The 27654-nt window shown below is 43.0% G+C and overlaps 1 protein-coding gene across 5 annotated transcripts in view; it reads right to left on the minus strand.

Annotated features, from left to right (window-relative positions):
* HHAT (hedgehog acyltransferase) overlaps positions 1 to 27654 on the minus strand; it is a 598180-nt gene that overhangs the window by 255834 nt on the left and 314692 nt on the right. For all 5 annotated transcript variants that reach the window (XR_003855353.1, XM_029593286.1, XM_029593285.1 and 2 more), the window contains one exon: positions 13838 to 14039. Coding sequence is in view for 4 of the 5 variants with exons in the window: in XM_029593286.1 (XP_029449146.1) it covers positions 13838 to 14039 (202 nt within the window). In the remaining variant the exon portion in view is untranslated. The remainder of the gene's footprint in view (positions 1 to 13837; positions 14040 to 27654) is intronic.

The raw sequence follows: 27654 nt of genomic DNA on the forward strand, positions 1-27654 counted from the left end.
CTCTAGGCCTTCAATTGACAGGAGTTTTACTGCTTCTGCCAATTAAATACCTAGCTTGTCAGATCATGGGAGTTGACTTCAGTGCACTTTGCTAATTGGCCTATGGTTTACACAGGGTCGGTGGAAGCAATTGTGATTTTACCGAGATGACCTGTATTCTAGGGATGTATGAATGGTTTCTCTAAGGATATTTAAAATTACATTTGAATGAAGATTTCAACAGCATCCGATAGTGGAATCTGAGACGGTGAAAACGTTTACGCACAAGATAAGTGCCCTAAGAGGTTTAGAGATCACAATCCTTTAGAGACAAGTGACTAAAGAAGATTAGGGATTAGAGATGCAAGTTTTCTCTGCACTTTTGGAAAAATTCAAGAGTGCAAGCAAGTGATTTTTGAGCTTCAAAGACTTTGAATGAGATTTTATTTTCAATACAGAAAATCTTTTTAAAAAGTGAAAGCACTGCCACACAGCTTTAGTGACCCTTGATTATAATTGTAGAAGCACTATTTAGTACGTAAGTCACAAGATTGATTTGTGCAGTCCTGGTGCCAGAAGGTCACATGATCTGCAGATATCTCAGTATGAAACGCTGTTTGTAGGAGTGAGATTCTTTTGAAGTTATACTGGGCTAAGACTTCTTCCCACAGCTTTGTTACTTGGGGCAATAAATGTCTTCTACTTTGTACAGAACAGGTTTTGGGTTTTTTTTTTTTAAATTAACTATTCTATGTCCTGCTTAAACAAAAGCAGGACACAAAATTATTCTGTTTTTTTTCAATCTGGCTGTACATGGAAAAGAACATTTAACTGATTTTTATGCAGGACATAAATGGGCAGATTTAGGATTTTTTAAAAAAGAGGAGGAAGAAGGGATGCAGACAATATGGTGCTTTCCCTATTTCCCTCTGTTGCTTCCTTCCCCTCTCTCTTTTCTCCTCCCTTCTGCTTCTTCCAGGTTCCTCTTAATCGGAATCGCCCACATGAGATATTTCTCCATCTGCCCTTCTTCTCCCTCAAGTACTGGGCACTTCCCTCTTAAGTTCTTATCTATTTCCTTCTCTCCTCCCCCAGCTGCATGCTTTTCACTTACCCCCATCTATTCCATCTCCTCCTCTATCTAAAATTCCTCTTTATCTTCTCGTGTGCCCACAGATTTCTCTCCATCTCCTCCTTCCTGTTGCCCTCTTTATTTTTGGATTCCCCTCCATTTCCCCCTTCCTCCTCTGCTTACTACAATTACACTCCCAGCTTCACTTCAGTCTCTCCCTCCTTTCTTTCAGGTTCCTCTCGGTTTCTTGGGTACAGTAACTCCGGCAGAGTAGAGGCAGTTTAGCAAGGTGGGGAAAGAGTGTGCAGTTGCTCTCCGTTCCCTTAGCTGCTTTTCCTCCATGCTGCAGACTTTCCTTTGTAATCAAGAAGCATATGAAAGGGAGGAGAAGCAGTCACACAGACGGTGAGCATGTGCTTATTTTGTCCTCACACTGCCTTCCTGCTATTGCTGCTGATGATTTGTCTGCGAATGATGAGGAGAGATGGAGAAAGGTCAACTTTTGAAAACATAATAATATTTGGGATGGTTTTACCGAGGTGTCCTGTATTCTGGGGATGTATCAGTGGTCACCCTGTACTCAGGACTGTGTCCTCTGTCTTTGTCATACATATAATACTGAATTTTAGGGCTGCCTTTTACAGTAGGTGAAGGAACTACCAACCAGGAAATTCTAGAAGATTGAGAAACAAGGAGAAGGATAACATTCTCCTGTTGGTCTTACAAGGAAATTTCAGGGCAACAAAATCATAAATAGGATTTTAAAATATCTCATATGATCTTCCAATGGATAAAAATCCTCTGCTGGTAAAAGGTAACTGCTAGTACATACAAAGAAATTAAACTATTGGCTTTACTTCTGGGGGAATTTTGCATACAAAATTTAAAAATTCAGCATATTATATTTATCAAAATAACAAAAATGCAATATAATCACTTTCTTTGAGAAGTAATCAATTTAAACTTCAAAAATGAAAAAGTTCTAACTTAAAGATGCAAAATGTTTACATTTTTTATGCAGAATTCCCTCTAGAGGATAGTAATAGTGCACCATAACTAGGATTTCTGGTTTTGGGATTTTTTACTTTAACAGTTCATGGAGTCCATAGGCAGTGCATGGTTCAGAGGAAGGTATCTTCAAAGGATACTGATGGAGCAGAAGAGTTAAGGCATCCCAACAGAGAGGTTCCAATAAAAGCTAAAGTTGTCCCTGTGCCTATAAGTAAAGAATCACCTGATCTACAGGATTCCAAATTATCCCTATCAACTGAAAGGCAGGTTGTTAATACAAAAAACCCCCAAAACCTTTGATATGTCTGTATGCCAATTCAGAAGTCTAAGAAGTAAGATGGGAGAGTTAGAGTGTATAGCAGTGAAGAATGAGAGAGACATAATTGGCATCACAGAGACTTGGTGGAAGGAGGATAACCAATGGGACAGTGCTTTATCAGGGTACAAATTATATTGCAATGATAGGGAGGATCAACTTGGTGAGGGTTTGGCACTTTACGACTGGGCCGGATTTTCAAAAGGTTACGCATGCCGAGCCTATTTTAAAAAGGCCCGGCAGCACGCGTAAAGCTCCGGGACGCGTGTAAGTCCCAGGGTTTTACAAAAGGGGCAGGGCGGGGTGGTCCGGGGCATGGGCGTGGCCAGAGGCCTGCAACATAGTGGCCATTGCCGCTGTGTTGAAAGATCGCATGCCGGCAGCCTGCCGGCATGAGCAACTTGCATCTGCCCAGAGGCAGGCGCAAAAGGTAGGATAAAACATTTGGGGGGGGGGTTAGAGTAGGGCTGGGGGGGGAAAGGTTAGGGGAAGGGGGTGGGAAGGTCAGGCTAGGGGGAAGGGAAATTCTCTCAAAGGCCGTTCCGATTTCAGAGCGGTCTGGGAGGGAACGGAGGAACGCAGCGCGGCTCAGCGCGCTCAAGGTGCACAATTGTGCACCCCCTTGCACGTGCCGACCCCGGATTTTATATCATGTGTGCGCATGTTATAAAATCGGGCGCATATGTAGGCTGCACATGCATGTTATAAAATCCACCCCTATATGGGTAGAAATCCCATGTGTGCTGGGTACGTATGTAGTGATAGGAGTATATTACCGTCCACTTGGCCAAAATTTTCAGACAGATGATGAAATGCTAAGAGAAATCAGGGAAGCCAACCAATTTGGTAGTGCAGAAATAATGGGAGATTTCAATTTCCTCAACGGGTTCCCATTTCACTGTTAGTTACGCTTGCTAACCTGGCCCTCACAAAGAATTATTTCAGATTTCATGACACATTTTATTTACAGGTAAAAGGAACGGCGATGGGGGCCACTATGGCCCCCAGTTTGGCCTGTCTCTTTGTGGCAGAGTTTGAAGACTCGTTTATATATCCCTCTGAGTGGTTTCAACACATCGCGATTTGGCTGAGATACATCGATGATGTTTTTCTGATATGGCTGGGTACAGAGATACAATTATTCATGTTTATTGACTGGCTTAGCACATGTAATCCTAACTTACAATTTAACTTTTGTATGCATCGATCTCAGATTGCTTTTTTGGACATTCTTGTTTCAGTGCATGATGGCCAATTCTTGACCACTATCCATCGAAAAGACACGGATAGGAACACCTTGTTATCCTTTCAAAGCTGCCACCCTAGTACCTTGAGAGGAAATATTCCTACCGGCCAATTTTTTAGATTACGTAGGCTTTGTTCCACTAGGAGTGAATTTATTCACCAAGCTGAAATAATGTCATCCCGTTTTTTATCTAGAGTGTATCCCAGGCGGGTGGTTAGACAAGCTATGAAACGTGCGCTATTCACTGACCGGGATTTGTTGTTCCTTCCACCATCTCGTTCCGATACTTCAGTTACTAACTGCATTCTGCCTTTCTCTACCCTTAGCCGACAGATTACCACCATGATCCGTAGACATTGGCGTGCTCTGTCCCTGGATACAGTGTTCCCGGGCCCCCTTCGGTTTACCTACCGGAGGGGTAAAAACTTACAAGACAAACTTGTCCACGCGGATCTTTCCCAGTCACGGGATCCCGTGAACGCGCTGGGACATCACCCATGTGGCCATTGCACAATGTGCTCCCATACAATTTCTACCACATCGTTTACTCATCCGGTTTCTCAAAATGTTTTTCAGCTTCGCTCACATTCAGACTGCACCACATCAGGAGTTATTTATGTGATCACTTGCCCCTGTCCCCTAGTATACGTAGGGAAAACCTCTCGTATGGTCAAAACACGTATTATAGAGCACTGCTCCAACATTCGGCATTCAAGAGAGAATGAACCTTTGGTTGACCATTGGTTAAAAAAATCCCATACTCTTTCAGACCTTATGTACAGCGTTATTGAGGTGTTTCCACGGCCTGTTCGCGGTAGTCATTATGCTGAACAGCTTGGTCGCATTGAACAGCGTTGGATTTTTATTTTAGACACTGTTACCCCTAAGGGACTCAATCGGGAGATCGAATGGTTCTTATTTACTTAGATCTGTTATGACTAAGGTTGGTTGTGTATAATGCTGTTTGGGTGCGCTACAGGAACGGGAACCAATGAACAGGGTCCTTTGATCCACGTGATTGGTTCACCTGTAGTTTTGGCGCCATTGCCATTCTTTAAATACCTGTCAGTGTTAAGGGAAAGTGCGCTCCCTGCTAAATTTAAGCATACCAGCTGTCAGGTAATATTGTGGTTTAACTTTTCTGTACTTTTGTTCGGTTATAAGTCCTATATTGTATCCTGATTCTTTATTGATGTATTTCAGTATTTCGTATATGAATTCCTGGTGGCGTGCCCTCCCGATGCAGCCCTAGGCGAAACACGGGACCGTGTCGGGGGACGCCGTAAAGTTCTATGCGGTATAAACCAGTGGAGTTGCCTGATTGAATGAATAAAAACTTCTTTGACCTTTGAAAACTATTGTAAGTACTTTGTCAGGATTGACAACGAATCTGCACTTTTCTGTACTATGCGATTTGCTTCACAGTGCAGTTTGCTCTGGATTGTACTTTTGGTCTAGATTTCAATTATCCCAATATTGACTGGGTAAATGTAACATCAGGACATGCTAGAGGCATAAAGTTCCTGGATGGAATAAACAACTGCTTCATGGAGCAATTGGTTAGGAACTGAGGAGAGGGAACTATTTTAGATCTAATTCTTAGTGGAATGCATGATTTGGTGAGAGAAGTAACAGGGGTGGGGCCACTTGGTAACAGTGATCATAACATGATCAAATTTTAACTAATGACTAGAAGGGGAACAATATGTAAATCTACAGCTCTAACACTAACTTTTCAAAATGGAAACTTTGATAAAATGAGGAAAATAGAAAAAAAACGGAATGGTGCAGCTACAAAGGTAAAAAGTGTGTAACAAGAGTGGACATTGTTAAAAAATACCATCTAGAAGCAAAGTCAAGATGTATTCCACGCATTAAGAAAGGTGGAAGAAAGGCAAAACGATTACCGGCATGGTTAAAAGGTGAGGTAAAAGAGGCTATTGTAGCCAAAAGATCTTCATTCAAAAACTGGAAGAAGAATCAATCAGAAGAAAATAGGATAAAGCATAAGCATTGGCAAGTTAAATGTAAGACATTGATATAACAGGCTAAGAGAGAATTTGAAAAGAAGTTGGCCATAGAGGCAAAAACTTACAATAAAAACTTTAAAAAAAATATCTGAAGCAGAAAGTCTGTGAGGGAGTCAGTTGGACTGCAGGATGATCAAGGGGTTAAAGGGGAACTTAGAGAAGACAAGGCGATCTTGGAAAGATTAAACAATTTCTTTGCTTCGGTGTTTACTGAAGAGGATGTTGGAGAGATAGTTTTCATGGATGATGATTCAGATCAACTGAACCAAATCACAGTGAACCTGGAAGATGTGGTAGGCCTAATTGCCATCTGAAGAATAGTAAATCACCTGGACTAGATGGTATACACCCCAGGGTTCTGAAATAACTAAAAAATGGAATTTCATACCTATTTCAATTAATTTGTAACCTATCATTAAAATCATCCAATGTACCTCAAAACTGAAAGATCGCCAATGTAACCCCTATATTTAAAAATCCTGGAAACTGTAGACCAATGAGCCTAACTTCAGTGCCGGGAAAGATTGTTAGAAACTGTTCTAAAGAATAAAATCACAAAACATCTAGATAGACATGGATTTACCCAAGGGAAGACTTTCTTCACAAATCTTCTACATTTTGTTTGAAGGGGTGAATAAACATGTGGACAAAGGTGAAACGGTAGATGTGGTGTATTTGGACTTTCAGAAGGTGTTCGACAAAGTCCTACATGAGAGGCTTCTAAGAAAACTAAAAAGTCATGGGATAGGAGGCGATATCCTTTTGTGGATTGCAAGCTGGTTAAAAGACTGGAAACAGAGTAGAATTAAATGGTCAGTTTTCACAGTGGAGAAATGTAAACAGTGGAGTGCCTCAGGGATCTGTACTTGGACCAGTGATTTTTAATATATTTATAAATGATCTGGAAAGGAGTACGACGAGTGAGGTGATCAAATTTGCGGATGACACAAAATTATGCAGAGTAGTTAAATCTCAAGCGGATTGTGATGAATTGCAGGAAGACCTTGCAAGACTGGAAGACTGGGCTTCAAAATTGCAGATGAAATTTAACATGGCCAAGTGCAAAGTGATGCATATAGGGAAAAATAATCCTTGCTGTAGTTACACAATGTTAAGTTCTATCTTAGGCATTACCACTCAGGAAAGAGATCTAGGCGTCATAAGGGATAATACATTGAAATCATTGGCTCAGTGTGCTGTGGCGATTAAAAAGCAAACAGAGTGTTAGGAATTATTAGGAAGGGAATGGCAAATAAAACAGAGGTTGTCATAATGCCTCTGTATTGCTCCATGGTAAGACCGCATCTTGAATACTGTGTGCAATTCTGGTCACCGCATCTCAAAAAGGATATAGCTGCACTGGAGAAAGTGCGGAGAGGGGCAACCAAAATGATAAGGGGCGTGGAACAACTGCCCTATAAGGAAAGGTTAACGAAATTAGAGCTGTCAGTTTGGAGAAGAGAAGACTGAGGGGGGATATGATAGAAGTCTACAAAGTCATGAAAGGACTTGAACAAGTTACTATAAATCGGTTATTTACTCTCTCAGATAATAGAAGGACTAGGGGGCACACCATGAAGTTAGCAAGTAGCTCATTTAAAACAAAGCAAAGAAAATTCATTTTCACTCAGTGCATAGTTAAGCTCTGGAATTCATTGCCAGAGGATGTGGTTACAGCAGGAAGTGTATCTGGGTTTAAAAAATGTTTGGATAGGTTCCTAGAGGAAAAATCCATAAACTATTATGGTAATTAATAAGCAATATTAGCTTGTGATTTATCTAATGTTTGGGTACTTTCTAGGTACTTGTGACTTGGACTGGCCACTGTTGGAAACAGGATACTGGGTTTGATGGACCGTTGATCTGACCCAGTATGGCATATCTTATGTTCTTATGTTCTTAACCCTGCGGTGCAAGTAGTTGATGGTGCCAGTTTCTCCTCCACTTGCAGGATTGAAGTGTTGTGGAATTCAAACAGCTATACCAGCAGCTCTTCAGTTGACTCCTGCAAATTCTACACGGAAAAATAAATTTTGCACTGGGGGGAAATCTGCACACATTCTGCATTGAGCAGTTGCAGAGAATTCTCCCAGGAGTATGTCTTGTACATGTGTGGTAGATCTATAATCTACTGTTATCTCCTCTACATACAATTATAAAGATGATATATGGAAAATAATCACAACTGGTTGCATAGTTTATACCAATCATCAAAGCAAAACTGTGCCAGCAGTTCTTCCTTGGTTATTGATCCCCCGGAAAAGTACCTGCACAAATTTGTCATGCTTTTTGTGAGAGTTTTTTTTAGGTAAAATAACGTGTGTCTAAAACTATGCACATTATTGCCTCTCCCTCACCTCGGCAATGCCTATAAAATATGCTAGTAAAAATGCATTTGCTATTAATGTACATACATATTTTTATCCTCACAGAACATTGGTATTCACATGCAGTCCCTTGAGAACCACAAAGTGTCATGTTTTCAGGATATCCCTAATGAATATGCATGAGATATATTTGCATACAATGGAAGCAATATGCATACAAATCTGTTTCATGCATATTCATTAGGGACATTCTGAAAACCCAACTTGTTTGTGGCCCTTGAAAACTAGAATTGAATACCGCTGACATAGAGGGTGGAGAATTATCAAACAATCCATTTCCACAGGCAAAACAGCCTTTGATTTTTGCCCTTATAACTATTACAAATTTTTTCTTATCTTCCTGTCACAGTGCCCAAGGCATGGTGCAGCAGTTAAAATACAAATAAATACAACAAACTAAAATGTAAAACTATTAAAACATACAAATGTCACATCCTAGCACATCCTAGCACAAAAACAATCAAAAGCAGTATTAGAACACAAATTCTCAACTTAAATACCCTATAAAATATAACACCAAAATAAAATATTTTATTACTTTAGTCATCAAAACATCACATATAACAGAATATTCTCTTTTTTTATAATTTTATTTTTATTTCATTTTTAACATTTTACACAAATATACCATTGTGATTGAAAATAAAGGTTACAGACGGGCCGATACAGTAAAGTCCGCGGGAGAGCGGAAGAATGCAAGAGAGCGGCAGTATGCAAATTAGGCGGCGCGGTGGCGGCTGTCAGCGGGTTTGACAGCCGACGCTCAATTTTGCCGGCGTCGGTTCTCGAGCCCGCTGACAGCTATGGGCTCGGAAACCGGACACCGGCAAAATTGAGCATCCGGTTTTCGGCCCGACAGCTGCGGGCCGAATTTAAATTTTTTTTTTTTTTTTTTTTACTCTTCGGGACCTCCGACTTAATATTGCCATGATATTAAGTCGGATGGTGCACAGAAAAGCAGTTTTTACTGCTTTTCTGTGCACTTTCCCGGTGCCGGAAGAAATTAGCACCGACCTTTGGGTCGGCGCTAATTTCTGAAAGTAAAATGTACGGCTTGGCTGCACATTTTACTTTCTGTATCCCGCACGCATACCTAATAGGGCCATCAATATGCATTTGCATGTTGAGGGCGCTATTAGGTGCCGCGGGTTGGATGCGCGTTTTCCTCCCCTTACTGAATAAGGGGTAAGGGAAAACGCGCGTCCAATAGCAGGCTAACAGTGCGCTCCGTCGGAGTGCACTGTACTATATCGGCCTGAGAGTTATTCAATCCTTCAAAGAAAATCAATTCCAAGAAATATTTTTAAACAGTAACCATCCAATTATTAAGCAATATACTGGGGGATGGATGAAATTCTATAGAGCGAAAAACTTCAAGGTTAACAAGAAAAAGGAAATAAAGGTAGCCGATTCCAAGCCTAATACAAATCTATTACGCACCAACTGTGCTATCTATGTCGCAGTTAACTGGTGAGAATCGATAAAGAAACAAAGTTGTGAAGGTTAAAAAAAAACATATACGGAGCCCAAATACTTGACTACGCATTTACACGGATAACGAAGAACAAACTTTGAACAAATAGCCATCACTTCTTCCCTCATTTGTGTGAATTTTTTCCTCCTCTCCTGCGTTGACTTCGTGATATCGGGGAAAAACCATACTTTCTGACCGTAGTATTCTGCTGATCTGTTACGAAAGAATAACCTCAGTACATTATTCTTCTCAGACAAAAAGGCAAACGATACAAAGCGTACTCCCCTCTCACGAACTGTTTCCTCATGTGTCAGTTCCAGTAATTGTGTAATATTAAGTTGAGCTTGCTGATCTTGCGTCTGATGTTCTTCTTTTTTAGAAGGCAAATAATATATTTTTATGATTAAAGGAGTTGCCTCCATAGGAATTTTCAATATAACATTTAAATATTTTTTAAACAACACCATCGGTGGTGTATGAGTAATTATTGGAAAGTTAAGAATTCTTATATTGGTACTTCTAATCAAGTTCTCAATATTTTCTATTTTTTTATCAGTCACAGTCTCTCTTTGTACTGTATGATGATGAAAACTTTCTATAATTTCAACTTTTCCTTCCATCTCTTGAATTTTCTTTTCTTGTATCTCAGTTCTCTTTTCATTTTCATTACTACATTTATTTGATTCCACACACATTTTAGAGAGGTTTATAACAGCATTTTCAACAGCAGTTACGGCGTCCCAAATGGCATCCATTGTTACCACCTCAGGCCTTACAAGAAAGGAGGTTAATTGCCTAAACTCACCACCTCTTGCGGCTCTAGCAACAGTGTCCCTTTCTTCATCCAGCGTCAGGCTAGGCAACAATATGCCTAGCTGTGATATTTCCTCCGGGACCTCCTCTCTCTGGGCTCCAAGCCCTACGGAGTTCCCCTGTGGGGTTGCCTGCGTTGTCTTGCGGCGCTCCATTCGCTGGGGGGGGGGGGGGGATGGCATCTCGGGTGCTCCGGGACTAAGCGAGATTTCATCTGCCTGGGACTGAGTAGCTCGCTCCACTTCCCTGTCCTTCGCGGCAATCGCTCCCGGCTCTTTCGGCAAGGGTGTTGAGGCGAAAAAAGCAGGTATTGTAGCCTGAGTTGCATCTCCAATTCCAGGAATCGGCAGGCTCTCACGGAGTCTTGCCTTGCGTTTTGTATGAGGCATTTTTCGCTTAAAATATAAGCAAAATTATTTTAACAAAGGAAAAAACTCTGAGCTGCCTTCATACGCCTCTCAATCGGCCGCCATCTTGGCCACTCTCCACCCTCCCTTTGAATTTTCCAGAATATTCTCTTCTAATGTTTTAATTATCAAAGTTAAAATCCATGAAAGATTTATGCACTCCCTCATCTCTCAACTAAAATGTTTCAACTAAACTTCACAAAATAAATAAGCAGTAAAAGTTGCAGGTAAATAAAATTATAGGACATCCCCAAAGGCCTCATAAAAAAACACAACATTTTTCCACGCATTTAAAAAGAAGGAGGGCTGAGATAAGCCCGGTTAATTTAAGGAAGGAATTCCACAAAGGTTGGAATGCAGCAGGGGAAAATTCGCTGATGGATTCTCAATAATTCAGCCCCTCTAACTGAGATAATCAAAAGGAAAGCTTCCTATGCGGATCTAAATGACTAGGTAGGTACATGTGACAAAAGAAAATCCTGACGATAAATAGACTTTTAATCATGCAATGCCATAAAAGCCAAAATTAAAACTATTAATTTAATCCAGTACTGTAACATTAACCAATGTAAACCCTTATATAGGTTCTAAATCTACAGCCAGTGAGGACTCTGGCAGCTGTGTTTTAATTGAAGTTTGCGAATTGATTCAAGTAGCAGACCCATAAAGATGCTGTTACACTAATTGAAATGGGAAATGATAACAGCATGAATCAGGGTTGCTAAATCTGCTTGATTAAGATATGGGTATAATTGGCAGGACCAAACGAAGATAGAAAAAAGAAACAGGCTCTCAACTGAGCTTTGAGAACCATAACATCACCCGTGGACTCTGCGCCTGATCCATGATGGGAAGTGCCACCCTTTCTAGTGATACTGAAAAGTCCATTCCCAGGGGCGGAACCCTGCCCACGTCAAGCACCTCGGTTGTAGTGGGGTTTCAAGGCAGCTCATGCCTGAGGAATCTTTTTCCGATTTCCTCAAACCCTTAATTTAAATCATCCATTGTCTCCCATCCTAGACAAAAGAAGAAGCTGGACATTGTCTTCATAAATATAGAAATGCAGACCACAAATCTTAATTAGATCATCTAGAGGTTTTAAATAAATATTAAATAGGAGAGGAGACAGAATGGATCCCTATGGTACTCCACATCAGCTCATGCTAATAATCTTAAATTCATGTAGGGTTACTATCTGAACTCAGTCTTCTGAAAAAAAGCAATACCATGACAGGACTAAACCTCTCCAATCCTATATTCCTCAACCGCACCATTAAAATATCCTGATGAATGGTGTCAGTTGCTAAAATGCAGCAGGATAACTGGGGAAGAGAAATCCCTTATCAGAGAACCAAAATAAATTGTCAGACATGGCTACTAATACTGTCCCTGTACCGTACAGTACTATTTTTATACATGTTTAAAAATAATTTTTGTTATACATTCAGTCACTATATGACACAAGGAATAAAAAAGTAGACAAAGGTTCATTGCTACACTGACATCATCAGTAAACGACACTCCTAATGTCACTCCAGAGCAGAGTTGAGGCACCTCTGGCAAGCCAACGTCGGAAAACTGCTGGAGCGACTTTGGCTTTCACTGCTTTCTATTTGGCATCTTTTATGAGCATTAAAATTTACTATGAAGCTATTAGGCTTAATGTTATTGTGAAACGTTGAAAAAGGGGGCATGTTTCATGGGATGTGTAGGCATCCAGATTTTTACTCGTTTGAGTCAACAAATTATCTTTCAACCAGACATTTTTAAAAAACAGGAATGTGAGCCATTTTATTAAAAAGTAGCAACTAGCGTAACCATTCAAACATCTGATCACTTCCTTCAGCAGAAGTGCAGCTGATCTTGGTTAATCATGACATGGAAGACACTTCTTTATAAAATAACAACTCTTATTGCTGATTCTTTCCATATCTTTTCCAAGTATGGACATATCTCTATCAAGGACACCAGTATTTGAGAGACAAACCCCTCAGCCTGTTACCATCCTAAATAAGTCTCACTGTACAACACAATGCATTCTGTTATGTCTGCCCCAAATTGCACTCTGTAAGTCAGCAAAAATTTGTCTTAGTGATTCAAAATAAACTCACTGGGGTAGATTTTATAAATTTGCGCGAGGGCGCACTTTTGTTCACGCACAAGGCGCGAACAAAAGTACGCTGGATTTTATAAGATACGCGTGTAGCCGCGCGTATCTTATAAAATCCGGGGTCGGCGCGCACAAGGGGGTGCACATTTGTGCAACCTGTGCGCGCCGAGCCTGGTGCGCGTTGCCTGTTCCCGCCGAGGCCGCTCCGAAATCGGAGCGGCCTCGGAGGGAACTTTCCTTCGCCCTCCCCCCACCTTCCCCTCCCTTCCCCTACCCAACCCCCCCTACCTTTGTTGCCAGATTTACACCTGCTGAAAGCAGGTGTAAATCTGTGCGCGCCAGCGGGCTGCTGGCGTGCCATCACCCGACCTGGGGGCTGGTCCAGAGACCTCGACCACGCTCCCGGGCCGGTGCCACACCCCGGTCCCGCCCCGAACCGCCCCGACCCCGCCCCCAGACACACCCCCTCCCCGCCCCTTTTACAAAGCCCCAGGACTTACGCGCGTCCCGGGGCTGTGTGCGCGCCAGTGGCCTATGCAAAATAGGCGCGCCAGCGCGCGAGAGCCCTGCACGCGCAAATCTGACCGGATTTACGCGCGCAGGGCATTTAAAATCCAGCCCACTGTGCACTGTAATTAAAAAAAAACAAAAACCCTGAAAACATTTATTTTCAAAGGCTTTAGGATCTATCACTTGGTAAGCAGCTCCATTACATCTGCCCTTGTGTTCACAAGTTCTTTTTCTCCTCTTTTCCTCTCTTATTTTCAACTAGCTAACGACTGTGATTACGTCATCTTTGTCTATTTTTTCTATTGTTTTATGATATGCGTTTTAATGTTATTCTAATTATGACTGTTGACAAATGTAAACCGTTTTGATCAACACTTGTTGTAAAAGCGGTATATAAACCACTTTTAAATAAATAAATACACTGGTCACAAAACTAGTTTGCTGGCCTTTTACAGTGCTGTGTCAAATAAGTTTTTACTTACAATTACATCTTGAACAGCTGAAATAGAAAGTACTCTCTTCATGCCATATTCTGCAGTTACTCCAATCCAGTTGAATGCTGCCCAGTACCAAAGGTAGCCATGCCCACCATGCCAATAGCTCACAAAAGCAAACGTCATTGCTGTGGAAAGTAACATCCCGTGCCATCCACACTGAGATCCTCCCATGGGAATATAAATATATCTGAAGGAAAAAAAAATAAATATGTAATAGTTACTGAAGTGTTAATAGTGTGTAATAGTGCCACTGTTAAATATTGCTAGCCAACCAAAAGAAAGTAAGCGAATGATATCAATATGATAAGCAGACTGACATTTCATATCTGTCCATGTTATTCGCGTTTCAAGAAGTCTGCAAATCGATTTATCAAATCTTAGCACTCAGGTTGGGGGAAAAAAAAATGCAAGTTTACTTACAATAGAATTCTGCATTATATGGAGACCAAAATCTAATAGTGCACGATATTGCCACCTGTTTGCAATTATGTTGCATTGAAACATGTATTCGCAATTATTTTGTACATGCGATCAAAAATATATCAAATCACAAAATAAGCACAATTTGAAGTATACACATTTCTAAGCAAATACAATGTTTCTTTTTATATCAGACTACAGAGATTAAGCCCCTTTTTTTTTTTTTTTTTGCTCAGTTATCTTTACTTCAGATGAAATTTCACACTATAATCCAAACAATACAAGAACAAATCTAGAATGACAGTAACATACTTCTGAGATATTGATGGGGTTTTTTGGCAGTGTATAATAAACCTTTGCCTTACTAATCTTTGCTTAGGTTCAATGTACATCTTTATTGCGTTCACCATAGATGTTGTTGAAGTGACTTCATGTTTAACCTGATATTTTTGTTAGACTTTACTATTATTTTATCTGGTATTACATGTTCCATGTTCCTTGTACTCGCAACAAGGCGACAGTTCAGTTTTCATGTAAACCGGTGCGATATGTATCCTATACAGGAACATCGGTATTTAAAAGTTAAAAATAAATAAATAATAAATAAAATAAATTCTAAGTTCTAAAACATACAATTCTAACTTCTCAGCGTGTGGTTTCATGGAAAAGGCAGAATCAAGAGATAATTAAATAGACCCCAAATGTACTAATGCAGTAGTTTTCAAATTTTCTTTTTTTATGAAGGGACCCTAAACTATAGTCTGAAATTCTGAGAAATCCCAACTTTCTCACTCCCTTGAACTTTTTAATTCCAGGGAAGGAGTGTCCTTTGAGCATGAGCGCATCCGCTCTTCAATCCCCAATGCTCTCCTTTTCACCATCCATCCATTCGCATACACCTTCTCCACTACTCTTTCTAGCCAAAATCGCCTGTTCTCCACGACCTAACAAGCCATAAATGGGTAAGCTGCCAGCTAGTGCCAGGTTTTTTAGAAGATGCACAACCCGGAGCCTAGGGGGCACTTCAGGCCCCACTAGCCACCAGGCCTGGAAGGGGTGGTGGGGGCTGGTTGTGAGGCTTTGAAGGCCAGGGTGGGGTCAAATTCTAAAAGGGACAGGGTGGGGGAGAGGCCATTGTCAAACAGCTTTTATTTAATGCTTTCCCCCCCCCAATTTTTAGCTCCTTGGGGCTGCATCTAAAGGTGGCAGGGGGTTGGAATGGGGTCTCACAAAAACCTCCAGAAGAGTTTATACATGCTGAAAGGGGGTTTCGTTTGGGTCACACTGGCCCTTTAAGTTACAGCCCTGTGTTAGGATCCTGATGCTCCTGGGGCAAGTTATAGCTAACTTTCTTGAAAATAATGCAGCTTGTGATTTTTCAGGCAAGCCACCCATAAAATTGTCTAGTAACTAGCTGCTTCTATGCATGTATGTGCAAAGCAGCTAATTATGATTTTGGAGATATTTGGGGCAAAATAATGCATGGTATTCAAAATACCATATGTTATTGCTGTGTAAATGCTCTTTACCATGTAGTAATGCTTAACACAGCTTAGTAAATATACCCCTTAGACAGATATCGGTATTTATCCAGCTAACTCCATCGCAGAATGCCCCCTCCACACCCTTAGCCGGCTAATATTTTATCCAGATAAAAAGACAGCTGGATAAGTGCAAGCTACTGAGTGTGCCATTTGTCTGACTTGGCTAAATAAATGACTCTGAATATGGACCTCTAAATTGTTAAAACAGCAGCAGATTGCAAGGAACTGCAGAAGGACCTTGTGAGACTAGGAGGCTGGGCATCTGAATGGCAGATGAAATTTAATGTGGAAAAGTGCAAAGTGATGCACATAGGGAAAAATTATCCCAACTATAGGTATTAGGGGTGTGAATCGTGTGATTGATCGACTTAACGATCGATTTTGGCTGGGGGGGGGGGGAGGGAAATCTGATCGTCGTGTTTTGTTGTTTTTTTTTAAATTGTTAAAAATCGTAAATCGGGGGAGGGCGGGAAAACCGGCACACCAAAACAACCCTAAAACCCACCCCAACCCTTTAAAAGAAATCCCCCACCCTTCCGAACCCCCCCAAAATGTTTTAAATTACCTGGGGTCCAGTGGGGGGGTCCCGGCGTGATCTCCCACTCTCTGGCTACAGCTGCGTTGAGAAATGGCGCCGGTGGCCCTTTGCCCTTATCATGTGACAGGGCAAAGGTAGCGCCGGCGCCATTTTGGTTCCTGGCTCCCGACGTCACGTGTTTAGGAGATCGCTCCCGGACCCTCGCTGGACCCCCAGGGACTTTTGGCCAGCTTGGGGGGGGGCCTCCTGACCCCCACAAGACTTGCCAAAAGTCCAGCAGGGGTCCGGGAGCGACCTCCTGCACGCGGGCCGTATTGCCAATATTCAAAATGGCGCCGGCTGTGCCCTCACTATGTCATACGGGCGTCGCTGGACTTTTGGCAAGTCTTGTGGGGGGTCAGGAGGCCCCCCCTCCAAGCTGGCCAAAAGTCCCTGGGGGTCCAGCGGGGGTCGGGGAGTGATCTCCTAAATTTTACAGACAGTGACAATTTGTAGATTTCTTGCCAAAGTAATACAAAAAAGGGGTCAATGTGGAAACCCTGGGCAGGGTCTGCAAGTATATTTTGAAAGGAAAACTCCCCATAAAGCTTCCTATTGAAAACGAAGGAGCTGGACACAGACTTTGCAGCTACTTTGCAGCAGGGACAAGGTCTATTGCTTCATCTATGCACAGGGATTCCAAAATGAAATCCCCCTATTTTGCTGGCTAGCAATGAGCTCCCAACGCCCTGCCCCTTTTCAACATGGTGCACTGTGAAACGGTAGGGAGGACAGTTTTCAGCCTTCCATTTTACCCAGGTAACATTTGAAAATTGTCCAATGGTTAAAATAAAAGAAGAAGAAGAAAAAACCCATAATAGTGCTAATAACAGTCCTCCACTATTTTAAAATCCCCATCCTGTTTAGACCAGGCATTGCGGCAAATATGCTTAGTCATGGACAGCATACTGTAGATCCATACAGGATCCAGTACATCTACCTTAGTCTCGCTAGTGGGCCTCCCTATTGTGTGACGGCTGAGACTTGATCCTTCTGATGGCTGTGAATGCTGCTTCGGCATCATCCCCATACCCTTCACAGCCTGAGGAGCAGAAGTTGGGCTCAGGAATCACACCCAAATTTAATGCACGACAGCGCACAACACTGGCACCCAACCATGGAGCCAGTGACTTAATAGCCTTTTTTGATGCCTTTGGCCTTTCAGTGCCTTTGCTTTTATAAAGAACAATTGTGCTTTTTCCTTTCTTTCTTCTTGGAAGCTAGATTGCATAATACGTCTGTGACATTCCTAACTTCCACCATCTCCAGCAGGACAGTATAACACTACTCCAAGGCATTTAGCCAACCTAGGCACTTCCATCTCAAATTACTTTCAATCATACCACATCTAATTTTCCTTGGTATCACACACTATAAGAGATAAAATACATTATCTGGGAATCTGGATGGCTGCATAGATCACTTGAAGATATACCAAATTAATGTGTTTGTATGTTGGACATATATTTTCACCTAGTAATTTAAAATATTAACCCTATAGTTTTTCCATTTATTATCAATACAACATATAATATTTATTGGAGAGCCCTATGTCAGGGATTTCTACTGTGAAGTGGATAGTCTTCACAGAAGAATTTGGAGAAAAGGAACAGTTAGTTGGGGGTAATTTTTAAACATGGCAGAGAGCTTGTAAGTCATCGATACAAAGCTCAATTTCAAAGGGAAACACCCCACAGAGTTTCCTTTTGAAAATCAGGGGCTAGCAGGAACCTCGGGCATTCTTCTATCCACCTACTTTGCACTTGTGTTGAAGCCAGTGCAAAGTACGCCTGCCTGAACCCTGCCCCCAACCCTGGACCTTTTCCATGAAGGGAAAAATATGCACTCTGTGAAATCACGCATATACTTTTACCCACACTGACATAGGGCAATTTTCAAAAGGCATTTGTATGTGATTGAGCACACATTTACCCATGTAAAAAATTAAAAAATTGACCTCATATAATCTTAAACTGCTGAAGAAGTATAATATAGCCCCTATGTAAAGGCACAGGCTGTTGGACAAGATTTTGCACGTGTATTGATCTTTATGAGGATGAAATGCACCACTGTGGATAGGAATCTTTTTTTTTATGGGTCAAAAAATGCTGAGTCTTTGCATCTGAAAGAAAAATGTATCTATGAGGAGCAATAAAATTTCAGTTAGTTCAAAATGGCAAACACCTCATCTGCTTTATTCCTTAGAAGGGCACTATTAGCAATTATTCCTGTGTTGGATGCAGGATGTACTGCTGTATCTTCAAATGCACTCAAATATCAGTGTGATGATTTGCCTACAGGAGTAGCTAGAGGGCATAGAGCTGCTAGGCAGGACATGGCATTATAAACCAAATGTATAACTCAGTGGTATTCAAAATTTATCACTTAGTAAATCACTTTGACAGTGAATTCCCAAAGAGCCACATTCAAATGTTCTCTTTATTTTAACCTTCAAATTTAAGTATTATACCCATTTTATTCCGAATTGCATTGTGTTTCTCTGTAAACAAATCAACACTGAGGGCCCAGAAATGCTACATGTCACTCCCAATCTTTAGGCTGTGACACATTTAAACTTTTCAGAAAAAAATTTTAAACTTAAAAGAAATTGAATAGAAAGATCATCATTCTAAGCACTACCGTTCTGCAAACCATTGCTTTTTAAATAATCATCAGTCTTCAAAGTTCAAAGATATTTTTTGATATTTTGTATGCACAATAAAATAGAAGTGAACAACACTTTTCTTTGTCTCTTGTTGTTACGAGTGCGCCCTCCATGGGTTGTTAAGGCACAGGGGCACGGTCGTATCTATAGCTGATGAAGTGAGCCCTTGGGCCACGGCATGACCCAGGGAGGAGACCCAAGCCACACCGCGGGAGGTGAGCTGGTGCGAGCATGGGTAACGAGAGCAGGACAAGGCTGAAGCAAGGACTAGGGAACAAGGTCTGACCCTCAACCGGACCTGCACGCCCCGGACAACCAACAACACAATGTTGATTGATGAACAGTCCTCCGACCGTTCCAAGCCCTTTCGGACCTGCCACTGGTAAGGCAATGGGCGGCAGGCCAGACAGAGGACGAGGGCAGACAGAGTCCTTGGAACACAGAAGACTTTGGACTAGGACTGATGTGAAACATCACAGACGAGGACTGATGCGAAGACATCACAGACGAGACGAGAAGCTGGGAAGGTAGACATTGGCACTGTCTCTCAGGGTGCCCTACACAGCCCACCTGTGGGGCTGGTCGCAGACCACCCTGTCCCACTGAGTATGGCGGGCGCCATTTTGCCGTACGGCAAAACGATTCGAGTTTAGGAGGTCGTTCCCGGACCCCCGCTGGACTTTTGGCAAGTCTTGTGGGGGTCAGGAGGCCCCCCCAAGCTGGCCAAAAGTCCCTGGGGGTCCAGCGGGGGTCCGGGAGCGATCTCCTACGCTCCTGACGTCGGGGGACAAAAAAACAAAATGGCGCTGGTGCTACCTTTGCCCTGCTGTCATATGACAGGGCAAAGGTAGCGCCGGCGCCATTTCTACAACGCACCGGAGGCCCGAGAGTAAAAGATCACACCGGGACCCTTCCTCTGGACCCCAGGTAATTTAAAGCATTTTGGGGGGGTTCGGGAGGGTGGGGGATTTATTTTAAAGGGTCGGGGTGGGTTTTAGGGATGTTTTAGTGTGCCAGTTTTCCCGCCCTCCCCCGATTTACGATTTACACGATATTTTAAAAAACAAAACCACGACGATAAGATTCCCTCCCCCCCCAGCCGAAATCGATCGTTAAGACGATCGATCACACGATTCACATCTCTAATGCTTAACTATATGTTCAACAATTTTGTTTTTTATGATAGTTTCTATTATTTTGCCTGGCACAAATGTCAGGCTCAGTGGTCTGAATTTCCTGGATCACCCCTTGATCCTTTTTAAAAGTTGGCATTACATTGGAAATCCTCTCATCTTCAGGTACCATAGATGATGTTATTGACAGCTTACAAATTTCCATTAGCATGTCTGCAATTTCATTTCTCAGTTCTTTTAGCACTCTGGGATGTATACTATCTGGTCCAGGTGATTTGCTACTCTTTAGTACATCAATTTGCCCTAGTACATCTTCCAAGTTCACTGAGATTTGATTCAGTTCCTCTGAATCATCACCTTTGAATATAATTTCTGGAATGGGTATATCTCTTATATCTTCCTCGGTGAATACTAAAGCTAAGAATTCATTTAGTCTCTCTGCTATGGCTTTGTCATTCTTAAGTGCTCCTTTTACCCCTTGATCATCTAATAGTCCAACTGACTCCCTCAAGTAGCTCCTCTGGTGAGATCCACTACCCCAGACACAAGACCAGTATCCTGCAGGCTCCCTTCTTGACAGGATCTGCTACACAAAGCAATACACACCACACTTAAACACACACCCTAAGTCAGCATAATTGCGGATGCCAAGATAAGCAGTGTTATATTAGCAATGTGCGGGTGGGCCAGGACTTACGCGTGCAGGGGGGTGAATTTCAAAAAGTAACGTGCGGCGACACAAGTAGGGCTTCCCTAGTTCCCTCCCAGTCCATTCCAATTAAGGAGCGGATTTGGAGGAAACTTCCCTATACCCCTACCTAACCTTCCTACTTTCTCCCCTCTCCTCCCTGACCCCTAACCTCCCAACTATTAGGGGTTTCTTTGTTTTATAACTTACTTCAACTTCCGAGTTGAAGTAACTTCCACGCGCTAACCGGCTGCTGGCATGCGCTTCCCTGGGACAGCATTTAATGGCGCTGTCCTGGCCTGTCCCGACCCTCTCCGCCCAAACCATTCCCCCGGCCTGCCCCTTTCCAATGGCCCGGCACTTCTGCGCGTACCAGGGGTTACACGCATGGCAGGGCTCCTTCGAAAATGCACACAGTGGGGTAGATTTTTAAAGACGTGCGTGCGGGGTACATTTGTGCGCGCTACCCGGCGCGCACAAATGTACACCCGATTTTATAGCATGTGCGCGCTGCCGCACGCATGTTATAAAATCCGGGGTCGGCGCGTGCAAGGGGGTGCACACTTAAGAACATAACATAAGAACATAAGAACATAAGAACATAAGAAAATGCCATACTGGGTCAGACCAAGGGTCCATCAAGCCCAGCATCCTGTTTCCAACAGTGGCCAATCCAGGCCATAAGAACCTGGCAAGTACCCAAAAACTAAGTCTATTCCATGTCACCATTGCTAGTAATAGCAGTGGCTATTTTCTAAGTCAACTTAATTAATAGCAGGTAATGGACTTCTCCTCCAAGAACTTATCCAATCCTTTTATAAACACAGCTACACTAACTGAACTAACCATGTCCTCTGGCAACAAATTCCAGAGTTTAATTGTGCGTTGAGTGAAAAAGAACTTTCTCCCATTAGTTTTAAATGTGCCACATGCTAACTTCATGGAGTGCCCCCGTAGTCTTTTTATTATCTGAAAGACTAAATAACCGATTCACATCTACCCGTTCTAGATCTTTCATGATCTTGGCACCTTGCATGCGCCGAGCCCTAGGGGAGCCCCGATGGCTTTCCCCGTTTCCTCCAAAGAGCGGCCTCAGAGGGAACTTTTCTTCCACTTTCCCCCAACTTCCCCTCCCTTACCCTATCTAACCCACCCCCTCCCAGCCCTACTTAAATCCCCCCTACTTTATTTCAAGTATTTACGCCTGCCTCTGGCAGGCGTATCTTGCACGGGCTGGCCAGCTTCCGGTGCACCATCCCCCGGCACAGCTGCTGTGCCTGAGGCCTCGGTCCCGCCCCTGGACCTGCACCACGCCCCCTTTCCACCCCCTTCCTGCCTCTTTTTCAAAGCCCCAGGACATGCATGCGTCCCAGGGCTTGTGTGCGCCGCTGAGCCTATGCAAAATGGGCTCGGCCCGCGCAGGAGGGTTTTTAAAGGTTTAAGCGCAGGGCCCAGTCACGCATATAACCCTCGATATTTCTGCACGCGGACCATTGAAAATTTGGCCATTAACCCCCAAGGCAAAAATGTTACACAAAGAAAGGAAATCCACGGAGCAAGAACTCCTTGTAATGGCATAAAATTCAGAGCAGGAAAAGCTGAGAAAAATAATAAAAAACCTACAGCTACTATTCCTGGAGGCTGAGTCACTGAAAAAGAAATATTCCCTGCTCTCCCAGTACTAGCCTACCAGTAACCACCTAATCTAAAGCAAAAACTAGTAAGAAGCAAGCTTCTAACAGGAATTCAAAAATGAAGAAAATGGCATAAACTTCTGCAATGCACAATGCTACAAATTATGTCAGCACATATCACAGGACCTCAGAGTTACAGACAAGGGGATCCTACTCATGCTCCTCCCTGTAATGTAGTTTAGTAATGATATCATATTATATTATTTTTTATTGGTTAACCTTTACTTTTATGTATTCAAGTAGACTAACACGGAAACCACAATTGGGCATCCAAATAGCAGATGAAATTTAATGTGGATAAGTGCAAGGTGATGCATATAGGGGAAAATAACCCATGCTATAGTTACACAAGGTTAGGTTCCATATTAGGTGCTACCACCCAAGAAAGAGATCTAGGCGTCATAGTGGATAACACATTGAAATCATTGATTCAGTGTGCTGCAGCAGTCAAAAAAGCAAACAGAATGTTGGGAATTATTAGAAAGGGAATGGTGAATAAAACAGAAAATATCATAATGCCTCTATATCGTTCCATGGTGAGACCGCACCTTGAATAATGTGTACAATTCTGGTCGCCGCATCACAAAAAAGATATTATTGCGATGGAGAAGGTACAGAGAAGGGCAACCAAAATGATAAAGGGGCTGGAACAGCTCCCCTATGAGGAAAGGCTGAAGAGGTTAGGGCTGTTCAGCTTGGAGAAGAGACAGCTGAGGGGGGATATGATAAAGGTCTTTAAGATCATGAGAGGTTTAGAATGAGTAGATGTGAATTGGTTATTTATTCTATCGGATAATAGAATAACTAGGGGGCACTCCATGAAGTTTGCATGTAGCACATTTAAAACTAATTAGAGAAAATTATTTTCCACTCAACGCACAATTAAACTCTGGAATTTGCTGCCAGGGGATGTGGTTAATGCAGTTAGTGTAGCTGGGTTTAAGAAAGGATTGGATAAGTTCTTGGAGGAGAAGACCATTACCTGCCATTAATTAAGTTGACTTAGAAAATAGCCACTGCTATTACTAGCAACAGTAGCATGGGATAGACTTAATTTTTGGGAACTTGCCTGGTTCTTATGGCCTGGATTGGCCACTGTTGGAGACAGGATGCTGGGCTTGATGGACCCTTGGTCTGACCCGGTATGGCATTTTCTTATGTTCTTAGTTCAGAAACATTCTAGGTTAAGAGCTTCATTGAGCTTATAGCAAATTGACACTTAGAACAATTGCAAGCATGTATTATACTGTTGTAAATTTGAGAAATCTAGTATGTAAAAGAAGAGAATTATATACCATGTGATATTCTTCTTATTTACTGCTTATAAAAAGATTTAAATTAAAAGTAGTTTCATTTGCTTGCTCTGTTATATGTCTGCTTTTTTTTTTCTTTTCATATACTGTTACCATCAGTGAGAGACAATAAAAGGTTAAGAGAAGAATTTAAAGTAGGATGGCTAAGATGTTTTTACAAAGTCTGCTTTACAAGAGGAGGCAATCATGATTCTTTAGTTTACTTATGAAAATCTGGGGGCTGGGGGAAGGGTGGAAAGGATTTAAAGGCTATGCCCCAAATCCTTTAAGTACCTAGCAATGCCCCTGATTTAAAGTACATTTTATTTCTTTCCTGTATTAACCTTCTTTCCATAAGTTGACAACAGGCATAAGGTTTTGAATACTCTTTTAATTCAGCAAGGTTAATCAATGGCTTTTCTTTCAAAGGAAATCTTGCTGTACAATTATAATCAGACTCTAAGTAAATGGCATAAAATAGTGGAAAGACTGCCTTGGGAGATTATTAGGGAGAAGAACATAGCACTCGTGATGTCTGCCAATCAGTGGGTACTGAAAAAGGATTAGAAGTAATGAAAGGATGCATTATTATAACAGGGAAAAACACTAGGATAAAGGACCAAAAAAGAGTGTAACCTGAAATCATGGTCTGCTCAGAAAGAACAAAGCTGCCCTAGGAGGAAGATGTAAGAAGGAAAGTGCTCAGGGAAAGTCCCTTGAAAAAAATTATATATATATATATATCTGTGAGAGATAAGCCCCATGAGGTAAACCTTAGGGCCTGATTTACCACGCTTTTCGCCCCTCCAAAATGGAATGGGGGAAAAAAAAAACAGGTCTTTGTAAATAGGCCCTTAAAGACCTTGTGGGCATGGCCCGCTTCAAATGCTGCATTGGCAGCACCAAGCTGCAGGCATCTTGGCTGGTTGGGGGAGGTGGGACTTGAAACACTGTGGGCCAGATCTTAAAAGATACGTGTGGGCGTAGATTTGTTTGCGCCAGGCTGCGCGAACAAATCTACGCCCAATTTTATAACATGCGCATGCTGCCGCGCGCATGTTATAAAATCCGGGGTCGGCGTGCACAAGGGGGTGCACACTTGTGCACGTCGAGCCTTAAGGGAGCCCCGATGGCTTTCCCAGTTCCCTCCGAGGCTGCTCCAAAATCAGCATAGTTCCAACTGGGAAACGTCAGCAATGCCAGAATAGGTAAACCAAACTTTTATTTACCATCTTGATTTGAATATAAGAGAGTCATGTTATATTCAGGGCCATCTTATAATCAAGCCAATACAGTATTTGTGATATACAGTACATCACTGGATTTTTTGCCAATTGTAATAACTTTTATTGAATCAGTATAACAGTTAAGTCAAAGATGATGCAGTACATGTGTTGCGCTGGAGGTGGACCCTTGGCCTGGTGCAGGATTGGTAAGGCCCTTTGAGGGATGCCAGATGGCGCCTGCCACCAGGAGGTGGAGCACACTAGGAGACAGAGGCAAGCTGGAGCTTCACCAATAACGGTCCGGGGGCTCCACGGGTTGAGCCCTTGGATTCCTGGGCTGCCTGGGCTTAGGTGGGCCTCTGGGGGTCTCCCGGAGAAATGGTGGAGAGGTGTGCCCACAAGGAGTAGAGGTGCGCAGCTGACGGTGAACAGATGAGCTAGACTGGAACAGAGAGTACCGGAGACCACGGGTACAAGGCAGGAACTGAAGGTCCTCCGGGCAGGGTAGGCAGCGCCTAGTGGTCTAGCTCGAGAAAGGCCACAGACAGCATCAAGGCAGGTAGGCCTGGTGGTCTCAGGAGAAGCAAAGAGAGTGTCCGAATAGAGCGCAAGGGTCAAAGCCAGGGTATCCATCAGAGGATGATCAGCCAAAGCAAAGGTCAGTTCCAGGTATCAGTCTGAGCGTGGTCAGGGGCAAGCAGAGGTCAGTTCCAGTTATCAGTCCAAGGGTGGTCAGAGGCAAGCAGAGGTCAGTACCAGGTATCGGTCCAAGCGTGGTCAGAGGCAAGCCGAGGTCACCGAGTATCAGTCCGAGAAGGAACAACCTGGGTTGCAGAACGTGGAACAAACTCAGGAACAAAGGACCACAGGAACAGACGCAGGAACACTGGAACAAGCACAGGAACACAGGAACGAGGACCGCAACTAGCTCACACAATGTGACGACCCATTTGCCAAGGCAAGGAATGCAGGACTCAGGTGACATCATCGCTGGGCGCCGTGGAGCAGTTTCCCGCCGAGATGCCTTTAAAGGTCAGCCCTGTGCGTGCTTGTGCGCCTAGGGGCTGACTGCAGGAAGGCATGGCGCGGGCCTCTCCGCGCCATGTGGGATGCGGAGCACTGGAGAAGGAGGGAACTGGGTCCGGAGTTGAGGAGACCAAGGAGCTAGGAAGCCTGAGGGCGCAGACGGCTAGCTACAACCGCGGGAGAGACCGGGGTAGCAGTGGAGGCTGGGTCTGGAAGGTGAGCAGGGCCGGTCGCAGCTCTAGAGCGGCCGGGGGGGGGGGGGGGGGCGCAACAACATGAGCTTTCAAGATAGCAGAAGTCCTCCTTCCAGTGTTTCCTCTTCTCTTTTCCTCTCCTATTAGCATTTTCCTTCTCTCTCTCCCCCCCTTTCTCCATATCATCTCCTCTTCTCTCATCTCCTATCCTTCTGGTGTATCCCCTCCTCCCTTCCTTTCTCCCCAATATCTCTGCAGCATTTCCCTCTTTTCCACTCTCCCCATTTCCCCTTTTCTTTTTCCTCTCTCCCAGTGTCTCCTTTCTTTCACTCCCCCTGCATCTCCCGTTTTCTCTTCTCTTATCCCCAAAATCTCCCCTTATCTTTTCTCATCTCATTTTTTCTTCCCCTCCAGCCATTATCTTCTCCCTTCTCTCTTCCCCCAGCTGCCAGCATCTTCCCCTTTCTCTCCCCTAGAGAAGGCCGGACTTCCATATTTCCCTCTAGTCATGCTAGGCAACTCCCTCCTTCTCCTACCATGGTAGCTCCAGTAGTGCCTCCTTCCTCCTCCTCCTGTCGCAAAGGCTTGGGCCTGGATTTCCTTATTCTCTCCACTCTGTCCTGGGTCTCCCTCCTCAGTCCAATGGTGCTGCTCAGGCATGGGCCTGGGACTTCCTCTTCTGTCTGCCAGTGATGTTTGGCCTGGGTCTTCCTCCTCAGTCTACCAAAATCACCACAGGCCAAATACAGCCAGCAGATTGTAGTTTGGGGACCTCTGCCTTAGATTTGGATTTAATTTTTTGAGTTACAAATTTAGATACAGTTGGTAAGATCCCTGCCCAAGGAGACTTAAATTCAGAGAGGATAATTTTCAAACACCTCCGCGCGGTCCCATATATGTGCGTACATGGTCCACACAGATGATAAAATATGCATTATGTCCACCATCAACATATATGCATATGTTTCAGCATGCATGAATAGCAGCAATACAGTGAAAGTGCATAATTGTTTTATACTATTTTATAAATTTGTGCATATATTTTATATGCAAAAAAAATAACTTTTTCACATAAAACCCTGATTTATATGTGGAGTTCGAATATTTTAAAATATGCAAGGTTATTTGAAATCACGAGTTTGCCAATACCTCTATCCGTTCACTCTGACCATCTCCAGGTCATTAAGACCCTACACTTCACTCTGAACTCCTCTCCTGTTCATGCAGATCGCCTACCCAACAACTGAAGACATTGATATCGATTGCTCTAGATAATAAGCAGGCTTAAAATTGTGCAAATAAGTTGCCTAATGCACTTGCATAAATCTCTTATAAAATAGCAA

The sequence above is a fragment of the Rhinatrema bivittatum genome, chromosome 3 (genome assembly GCF_901001135.1).
Source record: "Rhinatrema bivittatum chromosome 3, aRhiBiv1.1, whole genome shotgun sequence".
Lineage (NCBI taxonomy): Eukaryota > Metazoa > Chordata > Amphibia > Gymnophiona > Rhinatrematidae > Rhinatrema > Rhinatrema bivittatum.